This window comes from Pundamilia nyererei, unplaced genomic scaffold (assembly GCF_000239375.1).
Source record: "Pundamilia nyererei isolate P.nyererei 1_Seehausen unplaced genomic scaffold, PunNye1.0 scaffold00119, whole genome shotgun sequence".
NCBI classification, from domain to species: Eukaryota; Metazoa; Chordata; class Actinopteri; order Cichliformes; family Cichlidae; genus Pundamilia; species Pundamilia nyererei.
Window position 1 is genome coordinate 1,797,348 of NW_005187520.1, and position 13,820 is coordinate 1,811,167.

Sequence of the window (13,820 nt, forward strand, 5' to 3'; positions counted from 1 at the left end):
AAAAACATAAAAATTTAACCTCAGTTTGCTTCTTTAACTTTGCTTATTTGGAGACAAAAAGAATATTAGCTAGCATGAAGTTGTTCTGCAGCACGTTTGTGTGTTTGATGACTGACCAACAAAGCAGGATAATTATTCGTACATGTATTAATATTATTATTGGTGCTCATCAGAAATTAGTTTCTATTCCTGAGCCTTTCACTGAGGTCCAAGGGATCTTCCAAGAATGAGGAGCCTGTTTCCCAAAGATCTGATTGGTCAGTTGGTGGTGTGTTTACACCTGTTGATCTCCTGTCTTGAACATCACCTGCTTTGAAGCAGCTAAGGTCTGCATGATGAGTTACCCTGGTGGTACAATTAACTACACAGCAGCCATATTATCGGTCAGATAATGTCATTAAAAATGAGCCTAAAGGCTCTTGTTGTCAGCTTCACAAATCTGGGTGGATATTTCCTCCTGACATTTGCACACAAAGCTCAACTACAAGAACTCACAATAAACGCTCTTCATAATTTAGAGTTAGAAGAATACAAATTTATGTATCAGGCCTTATTGGATGACATATCAATGTTTTATCATACAGTTTCATTTGGAACGGCAGTGAGGTTAAATCAGTCTGAGGGAGAAAATGCTCTGCTGGCTCAGTAGTGTTGAGTGGAGCAGGTGTGACAGTAATCCTATATAACAATAATAATAATAATAATAAATCAAAGGTCAAAGGTCACCAGTGAAAGAACAAACAAATTACAGAGCAAACTGTGTATTAGGGGGTGTGTGTGTGTTACTGGCATGAACAGCAAAACGTGTCAGAGCGTGTTGGAAGTACGCCTCAACACACACACACACTCATGTTTCCATCATTTCATTCCAGGACTTAGACCAAAACATCACCTGAATGATTCACCTTAAGGCGACTTTTATGATGCATAGTCAGATTTGCTGTATTGCCACACAACATGAGTAACACACGCAGGCACGCACACACACACACACACTGTGTTTACTACAATCATAGATACAGTACTGTGAAGCCACACCCAAACAGGAAGGAGTCACCAAGAATAGAGTTGCCCTCCACCCAAACAGCTTCCCTTTCACTGACACACACTTCCTCATTGTGTGTGTATGTGTGTGTGTGTGTGTGTGTTTAGTAGCCTGAAAGCTCTGGTGCAATATGTAGAGTTCTTCACACACAAATGTAATCCGGCTCAGTCATCAACGATGATGCAGCACGGGGGGAGGAGCAATGTGTTGGTATTGGGGTGATTGTTGTGTCAAAGCAAAGGGAAGTCCAAATGAATTTCTTTAGTTTTAAATTGATGGAAATTTTGATTAATGTTGTCATATTACAGCCAAAAACTGTTTGAAATATCAGTAGTGTGCTCAGGAATATCAGCAGGTTGTTCTATAGAGACATACTCATAAAAAAAAAACACAAAATGTTATTCGTGGTTAGAAAAAGATGACACATAAAAGTCTCCATTTTGACTTAAGGGTATCTAAATGTCCCTTTTTCATCATTAATTTATAGATTAAACAGGAAGAAGATTGTTTAATAGAGGTATAATAATAATTTAACTTTTTAATATGCCAACTACAAACTTTACTATTGTTATTTATGGTGGGTATTATTAATATTAGTTTCCAGATTTGATGCTATTTCCATATCGTTTGAATTGTAAAGGACAGAGGTGAATGTAGGTTCAGAGTTTTAGAGGGGCTCAGCCCCCAGTCATAATGTCATGCGTATAGCACCTTACAGTTAATATTAATGGAATATACCACTTTCAAATGTAGTCAGCTCTTTTCACATTTGCAAACCTTATTTCAATAAATAAAAGCAGTAAATTTAAAAGCAACTTAATTTTAGTTATCAATCTTCAATCAAAGGCTCAATAGATCAGAATTTTCCAAAGTAAAGAACAACTTGTGAGGAGAAAGAAGAAACATGCATAGTGTGTTTTCAGTCTCTTAACCGCATAGAAGCAGCTGACCAGATCATTAAGCACTTAAAGCAGCACAATTCAACAAAGAAAGTGGAAAATCACACTACTACTCCATACACCTCAACATGAAGTAAACTGATAAGACAGCTGCTTTTACATTAAAGATTGTAAATTCATACAAACCCTCCTTTTATTATGCAGAATCAGCACAGAGCATCAGCATGTAGCCCCAATTCAAGAGTGGAGAACAGATTTGTAGTCTGTGACATCAGTGTAGTTTCAACTATCGTTTTATGCCATGTTTAGAGTGATATAGATCCTGTCAAATTCTACTACTCACGTCAATAAATATGTTCTTTCGAACATGCACCATTTTCAGTGTGCTGCTGGAAAGCACACAAAGCATCCATGAAACGCATGTCAACATATTTGGTAAAAAAAAAACAATAATAATTTCATTTCAATTCAATTTTATTTATATAGCGCCAAATCACAACAGCAGTCGCCTCAAGGCACTTTATATTGTGCAGTAGATACAGAGAAAAACCCAACAATCATATGACCCCCTATGAGCAAGCACTGTGGCGACAGTGGGAAGGAAAAACTCCCTTTTAACAGGAAGAAACCTCCGGCAGAACCAGGCTCAGGGAGGGGCGGGGCCATCTGCTGCGACCGGTTGGGGTGAGAGAAGGAAGACAGGATAAAGACCTGCTGTGGAAGAGAGACAGACATTAATAACATGCATGATTCAATGCAGAGAGGTCTGTTAACACAAAGTGAGTGAGAAAGATGACTGGAAAGGAAAAACTCAATGCATCATGGGAATCCCCCGGCAGCCTACGTCTATTGCAGCATAACTAAGGGAGGATTCAGGGTCACCTGGTCCAGCCCTAACTATATGCTTTAGCAAAAAGGAAAGTTTTAAGCCTAATCTTGAAAGTAGAGATAGTGTCTGTCTCCTGAATCCAAGCTGGAAGCTGGTTCCACAGAAGAGGGGCCTGAAAACTGAAGGCTCTCCCTCCCATTCTACTGTTAAATACTGTAGGAACAGTGCAAGAGTGAAGTGCTCTAATAGGCTGATATGGTACTACAAGGTCATTAAGATTACTCACCTGGTTCTTCTTCTTTCTCTCCATCTTCCTCACTCCTCCATTCCATACAAAAACATTGTATACAACCACTTTGATATCAGTATAATACAATATTTAGTTATGTGAGTCATCAACAATAAATGTGGGAAAAACAGAAGCTGAAACTCTAGAATATTTTGCTGTTACATGTTGCCTACGTGTCCACTGTTATCTGTTTATTTCTGCTCTCTCCTTTTCTCTCCCTCTCTATCCGCCTCTCTAAGACTGTGTGCCGTCATCCAAAAGTTAAATGTTAAACTCAGTTGTTATCAATATTACGCAATACCGGGGGTGTAATTTCCAGGGGGCGGTTAGGGGGGGTTTATGACCCCCCCAATAAATAGGCTGTTGATTTTCTTTCTTCATTCACTTCAGGTATTACCCATATGATGTTTAATCATATGGGAATTTACCCAGATTTATTTATTTATTTAGACAGAGATCTTGCCCCCCCCCCCACAAAGTTACCCCGATGTGCAACACTGGATAGTTTTCACTCTATCCTGTCTGCAGTAGATGAGTTGGCATAATAACATTAGAAGACAACATACTATTGCTACAGTTATTTTTAGGGATGCTGTAATTAAATTTAAGGGTGCTTGAGCACCCCCAGCAAAGGACCAAGAGCACAGCCCTGGGGTACTCCACAGCTCAAATGCCTCTGATACCACATGGTCACATGGAAACTTTTGGTAGTTTCATCATTTTCCATGATTGTAAATACAAAATCTTACCCAGTGGTTAGAAAAAAATATAGAAGTCTGTATTTGAATTACAGTGCACAAAAATGTCCCCTTTTCATTATTCCTGTGCAATTTGTACATTAAACAGGAAGTAAATTATGTTATAGACGAACGGTGATTATGAAAATGTTAATAATTTGTGTAGACTTTTTTATTTGTTGTTATTAGTGGATATTAGGGCTCTACGGTTGCTGTATTTGATGACATTTATATAAAATTTGAACAGTAAAGGCCCAAGAACAGAGACATGTGGCAGTTCATTTTTAGCTAGTGAATATTTGGCAGTTTCATTATTTTCTGTCACTTTTAGAATGTTGTTGTTAATATACTTAAACAAAACCCATTATGGATGCCAAACAATCAGATGAAAGGAAAAAAAGTTTTTTGTAGACTTCAATTGGTTAAAAATGTTTGTAAACATTTCTGACCTTTTACATATATAAAAAAAAATACAAAGATTGTTCTAAATGAAACAATTGATGGATATATTCCCACTGAAATGTTTTCACAATTTTATCTTATTTTATCTAAAAACCTGTATATGGATCCTGATTGGACTGATCATGACATGCTGACAACATTGACAACAACAACAATAGAAAACTGAAAGTGTTTAATGTGACTTTATTGAAATAAAAGCAGAAACCACAGAGAAACAGAGGTTCTGTTTTACAGGAAACAGGAAGCAGCTGAGAGCGAGGCTGAAACGTCACAAGAAAAAAAGAAGAGGGGTCTTGAACCAAAGCTGTGACGAAGCCTAAGAGAAACCGGAAGTAAATGCAGTCTACCTTCAAAATAAACATATAAGCCGAGGACAAGAGTGGAGAAAGTAATTTGGTTTGATATTAAATAAACGTGTTTTGAATGGCTTCTAGTGAGTAAAATACAAAAATACAAAGTCTCATCAAATCATACTAATCTTCAGGTTCATGGTTACAGTTAGTTAATGTAAACATAGCATTTTTGTTTGTGTTTAGTTGTTAATCTAGCTGTTCATAACAGAATTTAAATTATCTTCTTGTGCTAGTGCATTTATAGACATTAATTTGTTTTTATTTCTTAGCTTATTAGCAATAAAGACTTCTTGACTTCTTAGCTGGTTTCTTCACTAGTTCTATATTTTTAACTATTTATTACTAGTTAGTTACCAGGTATTAGTTATTTTTGTTTTGTTTTGTTGTTGTTTTTTTTTGCTTATGAAGGTGTCTTTACTTTGAAATTCTGAAGAAGAACATCAGTTCTGTGTTGTATTATATTTATTTCATCCTGGCTGCTTATTGTCATTTTGTTTTGTTTTTTTCAATTATTTTCACACCAGTAAATTTATACAACTTTTTCTCAGCATTTTGTACTCAATGCTCAGAGGAAAGCTTTATATTGAAAATACTGACATGAAATGCCTGTTTTTTGTTTCATGCTGAAAATAATTTCCATGCTATTTATGCTTGAATCATATTTTTAGTTCATTTAATTCAAGGCTCACTTTAAAAAAAAAAATTGTAGCTTTCAGCCATAGCTCACTATCATGGCCCAATTCAAGTATACAGAGCTACCTGCGGTAGCAACACCTTGTAAATAAGCTGTCACTATTTGTCATTAGAGGTTTGATTCAAATAGAATTCCAACATTATATTACTTTATTTATTAAGGTATATACATTTCTAGTTATTTAATGCTATTTTTTCCAAATCGTTTTTATAAATAAAATATATCTTATGTTATCTTGTCTAAAATAAAATATAACAACAGAGATATCTTAATAATGTATAATGAAATCCAAATTATTAGAAATTAAAGTAAGAATAATATGTTATTTATATTTATTTTATGACTTTATGATATAATAATGTGTAAAAAAAAACCTCAAGATGAAGCAGAATTATATGTTTAAAACTACAATTTATTTCATATTTGAACCAGTTTTGTAACGTCTTTTATTTTGAAAAGTCGAACAGGAGGCTCTTGCGTTCGCCGCGTCGAGCTTAACGTCAGCGCGTCGGGAGCAGGAGGGAGCGGCTCTGGTCGAGCGACGTTCACTGCGAACAGGAGAGAGAGTGAGCGGCGGAGAGCGCAGCGGAGCGGACGGGTGGATGACTGTGAGTACTGCTTCTTTTCTCCCGTTTCGCGCTTTTACCTCTTTTTCCTCGCTTCCCCCTCCTTTTCCCCCCCTCTTTCATGTAGATATGAGCTAGCCTGGGTCGAACCGGGAAATGTCCCGGCTAGCAGGGACGGGCGACAGGCCGGTCGGGAGCCGCGCTGGGCTGGGTTTGCGGAAGCAAGCGACCGGCGGACAGACAGACGGATGGACGTAAAGGCAGACAGACGGACGGCGGCTGTCCTGATGAGAATACAGTTTATATCAGACACGGGCTGACTGCTTCACGGCGTCACGGCGGCTGTCTGTCCGTCTGTGAGTCTGTTTCCGGTCTGTAGAGCCCGAAGTCCGCTTCTGCTCGCGTTTTGTCTCCGCTCTTCTGAGGCAGCGGGGCCTGCTTGCAGAGCTTCCCGGGTAGGGAGCATTGTGAGGCGGCCACAGAGCTGCGGAAGCCCCGTTGCTCTCCCGGAGGCAAAAAAAAGAAAAAACGAGTGGAAGTGATTGATGAGAGGATGCAGAGTTTGGGAGCTTGAGGGAACCTGCAATCAAAGCCAGTTTGGTTGCACAGACACTGCTTGGTTTTATTCCTCTCCTGTTGTACTGCCTGTCAGCAACACACACACACACACTGAGTATTGACAGGCCCCACCTAGTTCTGCTTGACTCAGGGATCTGTGCGTATTGTGAGTCCATCTTTCTGCTCTGACAACTTCACTTTAGTAGATTAACATTATTCAGTGATTGCTGGAAAAAGCAGAAGTGCCCACTGAGTGAGCAAAATACTGAAATATAAGAATAAAATGCAGGTTTCAGGTTGGGTTGAACTGTGTGTATATGTGCAGTGATGCTCTGGTAACTAAAGATTAATGTATTTATAGCCTATAAATTAATGCCAGCAGTCTATGTTGATAGCAGCAGATCCTCTTTTTGTTCACATGTAAACAAAACAAGCAGGAAGCACTGACGTGAAGTATGAAGTTTCAGGTTAAAGTCTTCCTTTCAGTCAGCGTTTATGTGGTACAATCACAATACAACATAAAAGCCTCAGTGACGCCTCATTTTACAGTTATATAATAATTTGCTGTGTAGTTTGATTGTTGTTGTTCATGCATTAAGTCTGAACTGGAGTTAAACTTAAACAGACCCACAGTGAGGGTTCATTTATAAGGAAATACACTCATAGTGTGCAGAAAGGGCAGTATTTCTTTTTTGAATTGTTACAAATTTGGACTATAAGGAGATATGGAAGCTTTCTTCCTCTGTGTATTGTTGGGACATGACTGTGTGTTGCTTTCTCCACAGACTGTGTATAAAAGATGGTGAAGGCACCATCGTTTGTGTTTTGTGGTCGTTTTGGAGATATTATTGGAGTCCAGTTCACAGACTCCAATTAGCTGAAGCCACCTGCCTCTCCCATCTTTCTATAGCAAAAACAGTGTCTGTTCGATATTAGGGAAACTGCAGCTTTTTTGGTACTTCAGGTTAATTTTCCACGTCCCGAGGTTCCTGTTTGGCACTTCCTCTGGGTTTGATGCCTGTGGGTGTGCCAAACCAGGTTTAGGCAGCCTGAGCTGTAAAGACAAATATTTCATGAGCAGCAGTGTTGGTAAGAGCAAATCAGCTGATATTCTTTAAGAAGTTTAAGAGAAGAGTGTGTCTATTTTAATTTGCTCACTTTGCTCTGACCCAAAAGTGGATAAGTGGAAGTATATGGATGGATTATGAGAGCTTTTTAAATTAAAGTACTTTCTGAACCTTAGTTCTGATTTATTGGAAGACGTGATGATCTTTTTCTTCCTGCTGTTGCTGTGTGTCTGTGCGTGTTTCTGTAACGTCTCATTATATTTCGTCATAGCACAGCATCGTGAAGCATGAGGGGGGAAAGTCCCGATGCAGGTGCTCTCCCGCAGAGGCAGGTTTGTGACAAGCGGACTTGTAAATGTCCAGAGATAGGGCTTCAGGTGTGATCGAAGGGTTTTAGATGTTTTGGCTCATCCAGCTTTCCCCTTGATGGCCTCACCTCTGCTGCTCCAGTGAGTTACTTCTCGCGAAGCGTTGAACCCGTCTGGACTTGCTGCAGAGTGTTGTAGTGAGGCAAGCCTGTTCAGACCCTCAGGCGATGAAATCCATTACTGCTGATGCCTTCACTGACAATAGGGTAGATAAAACCTGAGATTTGAACTCCTCCCAGTCTCCACCTGATCACTTGTGTGCATTTAGCGCATTTATACAGCTGTCGTGACTGGAGATGGAGACATTTAACATTTTTAGGGTTTTTTAGGGCGTTTTCTGTGACCCATACACCACACTAGTTTTTATTTAAAATATGAACAAAAGCCCTGAACAATAAAATCCACTGGGAGTCGTTCTCTTCTTGTTTCTTGTCCCCAAAATAGAATAGATAAACTCTGAAAATAGGATTTGGGCAAAAGTTTCAAGCAAGAGTACTCACTGAGTGTGATTAGTCACAACAGGAGTCTTGCAGTGACTTAAATATATAACTACATGAAGACATTAATAGTCCTATTATTTGAGATAACGGATTTACCTAAAAATTGTAAACACTTGTTGCCTCCAAAATATTAAGCAACTTTAACTTAAACTGAATGTTTGATGGTAACTTGTTTATCATAAGTGTTTATTCTCAGATTGGTTACCAAAATAAAAGCTTTAAATTTAAGAAGCATTTTGTCTTGAGTTAGTCTTGTCTTAGGTCAGTTAAGAGTATTTGTGACACAGTATTTACGTTTTTGTTGTACACTGCACAGTTACAGAAACCAAACTTTCATGCATGCGATTCTTCTTTTATATCCCTGCAGCCTCTAAAATTAAAGTAACAGCTTCTGGAGACCTGATCTAACATGGTTTCCAGGTTGCAAGACTTTTATCCTTCTTTTAAGTCACCTTTGTTCTGATTGGCTGCCCCTCGTAAAGAGAATGTATGAACCACAGACAGGATATGAGATGGGTGTAGCCAGTGTTACATCACCAGCTGATCAGTGAAGTCTCGTAATGAAACCTCAAACTCGGTAATGAAAAAACAGAAGCCTGTTTGTGGTGAGGAGCCGCCCCCTGGTGGTCAATACATTTCTGGTTTTAACAGCAGGCAGGTTGAGCTCTGGAGCCTGAGATGATCAGATTAGGGATATCTGCACTCTATGACATCACAGAGATCCGATAATAGTGGAATCTGTCTGAATCAGAGTGTTTAGAGTGCAAGCTTTTGGCTCATGGGGCTTATTTTTACATATGCTGACCTTATTAGAAACTTGGCCATGCTTAATATGAACATCCACCATCGGAGCAGGAGATATGTGGCAGGGTATAAGGGTCGACTTTAAATATTAGATTACACCTGGTGTTACTCACTTATAGAGTCTTTTCTGGCTGTCAGTTAGTAGCTGTATTTGTGTTGTTTACAGGCTGTGATGGTAAAATTTGAAATGGTTTTAGGGTCTGTAAACACATCGTGTCAGCAGGGGTCCTCATGAACAATCTTAAACGTGTGTGTATTTGGGTGTGTGTGTGTTTGTGCATCATGTTGCTTTTTGTTGCCGTGACAGTGAAGGTTTGCACACACATGGCGAGGAATGATTGGTATGCATCCACACACTGAGACATGAACGCATAGCAACAGTAACCAGGAAGGATTCAATAGCAGTGACATCACCACCAGCTGTGAGATCATGTGACTCCGCAGTTTTCAGTAACTTACCACATGCATGCTGGGTAATCATTATCTCCCAGTGAGGGGCAGGAAGTCTTCATTTGTGTGTTTGTAATTGATGGTGTTACATCTCCAGGTGCATCATAGGAGGAGGTGGGGCTTACTGTAATCCTGCTGTGTGATTGGTAGCTGTGACTGGATGTCCAATAGCGACCTGTTAACGGTCTCCTCCTCTGTGTTTGTGTCTCTCACCCAGCAGACAGACAGTCAGGATGCGTGAATACAAACTGGTTGTTTTAGGATCAGGAGGCGTCGGCAAGTCAGCTCTGGTAAGTAAAAAAAAAAAATCCACGTTAATAAGCTGTTTGCATTAAAGTGAGAATCTGATGTTATTCTATTTAATGTCAGTGAGTGCCAAAAAAAATGTAATCAACACTGAAATTATCCTGCTGATGAGCTCAGAGCCACATGGCAACACCTTGCACTTTATTTTAACTCAAATATTCAATGTCGATTAATCCGCTGCTGAAAATAGTCCCCACCAAAAACTAATAAAGAAATAGAAAAACTGAAAATAAATACTTGTAATATGTATATAAAACCCCCCACTGAAATAGTGACAAATATTTATATAAAATATATAAAAGAAAAGAAGAAAAATAGAAGAAAAATAAATAAATTATTATTTTTTAAATATTTAAAATAAATAAAAATTGATAAAGACTGAATAGGAAGATAGAAAATATATTTATGAATACTGAATAAGATAAAGATTAAAGATAAAAAATACAATATAAACAGACAAATAAATAATATAATTAATTATATAAAGATATAATAAAGCTTTTATAAAGATAATTATATTCAAAATGTGTGTATGAAAGACTAGAAAAACAATTTTCAGTCATTATGTTTTACAAAACTTTATAAGAAGAGTCAAAAATTAATAAGAGGTGATGTAACGTTGCGGGAAATTGCGTTTCCTGTTCTTGCACTAGTGTTTGTATTATTCATATACTGATTTTTGTGCATTCACGTTTGTACATTGAGGTAAAACTGTGTTTGCAGCTTTGGGACTTGCATGGCTGGAGTGCTCCAGTGCAGATTCCTGTGTAAATGGCTGCACAGTGATGTCACTGTGCTTCGTTTTTGCGCCGGCCATCACTGACACACTAACACGGCGGTGTCAGTCACACTACAATGAAGTGCTTTACTCCCCATGATATAATGGAGACGTGTCACAGTGTCACATTAATTCCGCTCTAATGACTCCCAATGGGGAGCTGAACAGAGCTCCATTAACACTGCTGTCCTACTTCTCTTTGTCCCGCTACTCATGTCCGTCCGTCTGTCCATCTCCAGACTGTCCAGTTTGTTCAGGGAATCTTTGTGGAGAAATACGACCCCACGATAGAGGACTCCTACAGGAAGGTAGGACCTCTTCATCCTCACACATTTTTAGAAGCATCTATAGTTTAATTAGTTTTAGTTATAATCCACAGTTATGATTCATTTCTTATGTTTCTGCAGCAAGTCGAGGTCGATGGACAGCAGTGTATGCTGGAGATCCTGGACACAGCAGGAACAGTAAGACCTGGCTCTGTCTACATACTTTTGACCATGAGATGTGCCTGACTGAGTCCTGACCACCTGTCTGTCTGTCTTTAGGAGCAGTTCACAGCAATGAGAGACCTGTACATGAAGAATGGCCAGGGCTTTGCTCTGGTTTACTCCATCACGGCTCAGTCCACCTTCAACGACCTTCAAGACCTCCGAGAGCAGATCCTCAGAGTGAAGGACACGGAAGATGTAAGAAACCACAGCACCCTATACTTTGCCTAAACTCACCCTAACATGCAGTTTTAAGTCATGGTTTCAGTTAAGTTAAGCACTGAAGCTCCTCTTAACGTTTTCTGGAGCCTTCTTTGTCAGATGAAGGAGTCTGTAGCATAGTTAAGGAGCTCCTGAGTAATTTGTCCGGTTGTAGTTAGTCAGTTGCTGATGTTTGTATTTAAAACTCTTGTTTCTTGGCTCAGAGGAAGTTGCCTAGAAAACCAGTGGAGAAAGGGAGAAGTTTCTGGTGGCAGCCAAAAATAGTTTACAATGATATAAAAATGTAATTTGAGATAAAGCAGTTAAATCTGAGTTTAAGAGGAAGTGGACTCTATCACCTCCACATAATCCTGCTGTCAGGCTTATGCTAAGCTAGCTAACTGACTGCTGATGGGTGTATGTGTAATTTATTCTCATGAAACAGAGGTCACTTGTTTTAACACGCCATCATCAGCCAGCCTGTGTGGAGGCCTTTAGCATTGCTCCCCCTGCCAGACATGAGTTACATTACATAGGTTCCAAAAAGTTTTATTTTTAATCAGCATCTAGTAGAGAAAGAAGAAAATAAAAAAACTGCAAATTTGCAATTTAAATGTAAAAGAATAAAAAAGCAAATTTGTAATAAAAAAAAATAGAAAATGCTTCTAAACAAGATTTTAAACAAATAAAATAAAACAAGCAAATTAATTTATAATATCTACATTTAAAATGAGAATAAAACCAAAAAATGAATTAAAAAAGAAAGTATTAATAAAAAGAAAACATTGTTTTGTACAACATTTTTTAAAAACCCAATATTTTTAATATGTTTCAAGTTAGAAATGTATTTATATTAACATGAATTTAAGATTCTGCATTGATTTAGTCAATAAAATGACTGAATAAAATTTCAAACATGTTTTTATTATGAAACAGATGATTTACAAAATGGATAAATATAAATAAAAAAATTAAGGAAACATACATTCTGACTTCACGTCAAACGTTACAGATTTTTAAAACCAGATGAAACACTGATGTCCTCTTTTCTGGTTTTCACATGATTTTTCTCCCGTTAAAAGAATCCAGTGATCATCTTTGAATGTGCTGCAAACAGCTGTCTGAATGTGAGTGTTTGGCGCGCCACTTTAGGTTCCCATGATCCTGGTTGGAAATAAATGCGATCTGGAGGTGGAGCGTGTGGTGGCCAAAGAGTCAGGCATCGGTCTCGCTCGCCAGTGGAACTCCTGCGCCTTCCTTGAGACCTCGGCCAAGAGCAAGATTAACGTCAACGAGGTGACAAAACACACCCACAGCAAAGTTTACACAGTTACTCAGAGCTGTATTTAAACCTAAATATCTTTGGGCTTCTGAGTTTTGAGCACCATTGATTCGGCAAAATGATGTACACATCATCTGGAGTTTGTAAAAAACTGAAATAAAGCTTACAGCGTGCAACACGAGAGAATCACTGTGATGTGTGCGGTCCTGGCTCAAAAACGCTGGAAGCTGTAATAATACAAACATCAGACTATTCCTCCAGAGTTTTTGTCATAGACAAAGAAAAAATGGATTTCATTGTTAGTTTCAGACATTTTGAAGCCTTAGCATTTGTGTTTCAGCTGCTGCTCTGTTGGTTTTGGGGATATGAGCATTTTATGACTATTATAGTCTAAATATGCATTTAGACTCTTTCAAACCATCCTCTCTGTCCAAAATGTGTACATTTGAAAGAGGAGTAAAAGAGGCCATTTATGTCCACTGTGAGCGACCATCTTTGAACAGAGGCGGTGGTTTACAACACCAACTGTCTGGCATCTATAATCCAGTTTTGAGATCCCTCCCAGACGCCTTAACGCCCACTCACATCCTGGGCCATCTGACCTCAGGAAATCACATGATAGGGTGGGGCTAATTTCACAATGAGCTCACCCAAAACCTTGGCTGATTGTGACCTACACCCATTTTCACACCTTGGCTCGTGTGATTAGGTAGAGGATCATTAGGGGGTCCATTGTCCCTCTTGGTGGGTTACTCCCACAGAGCTTAAATCTGGGAGTCTCCACCATTTGACCCGAGAACTGAAGAAGCTTCTCGGATGAGAAGCTTCTCAGAGGTGAAACGTCTTCAAGCCACTTAAAGAAGTCCACACACTTTTCTTTCCAAGCTCCTTAGATTACGATGACCTGGATGACTGAGAACCTTCACAGACACATTTTTAAGTAGTTTTTGGCATTTTATTAGTAGTTTGGGGAATGTTTGGCAGTTTTTGGCAGTGTAGGTTTCATTTCTTCGTGTTCGTTTGCAGATCTTCTACGACCTTGTCCGACAGATCAACAGGAAGAGTCCCGTTCCAGGGAAAACCCGCAAAAAGCCCACTTGTCAGCTTCTCTAATGGCAGGTAGCTTCTATTGTCCCATGCGCGC

At 38.8% G+C, this 13,820-nt stretch overlaps 1 protein-coding gene across 1 annotated transcript in view; it reads left to right on the top strand.

Annotated features, from left to right (window-relative positions):
- The first annotated feature begins 5,822 nt into the window (after positions 1 to 5,822).
- Positions 5,823 to 13,820, top strand: part of LOC102210937 (ras-related protein Rap-1b) — an 11,646-nt gene continuing 3,648 nt past the window's right edge. The window contains exons 1-7 of the mRNA XM_005742314.1: positions 5,823 to 5,916; positions 9,839 to 9,911; positions 10,945 to 11,013; positions 11,113 to 11,169; positions 11,251 to 11,391; positions 12,547 to 12,690; positions 13,703 to 13,795. Coding sequence (XP_005742371.1) covers positions 9,855 to 9,911; positions 10,945 to 11,013; positions 11,113 to 11,169; positions 11,251 to 11,391; positions 12,547 to 12,690; positions 13,703 to 13,789 — 555 coding nt within the window. The 5' untranslated portion in view covers positions 5,823 to 5,916; positions 9,839 to 9,854 and the 3' untranslated portion in view covers positions 13,790 to 13,795. The remainder of the gene's footprint in view (positions 5,917 to 9,838; positions 9,912 to 10,944; positions 11,014 to 11,112; positions 11,170 to 11,250; positions 11,392 to 12,546; positions 12,691 to 13,702; positions 13,796 to 13,820) is intronic.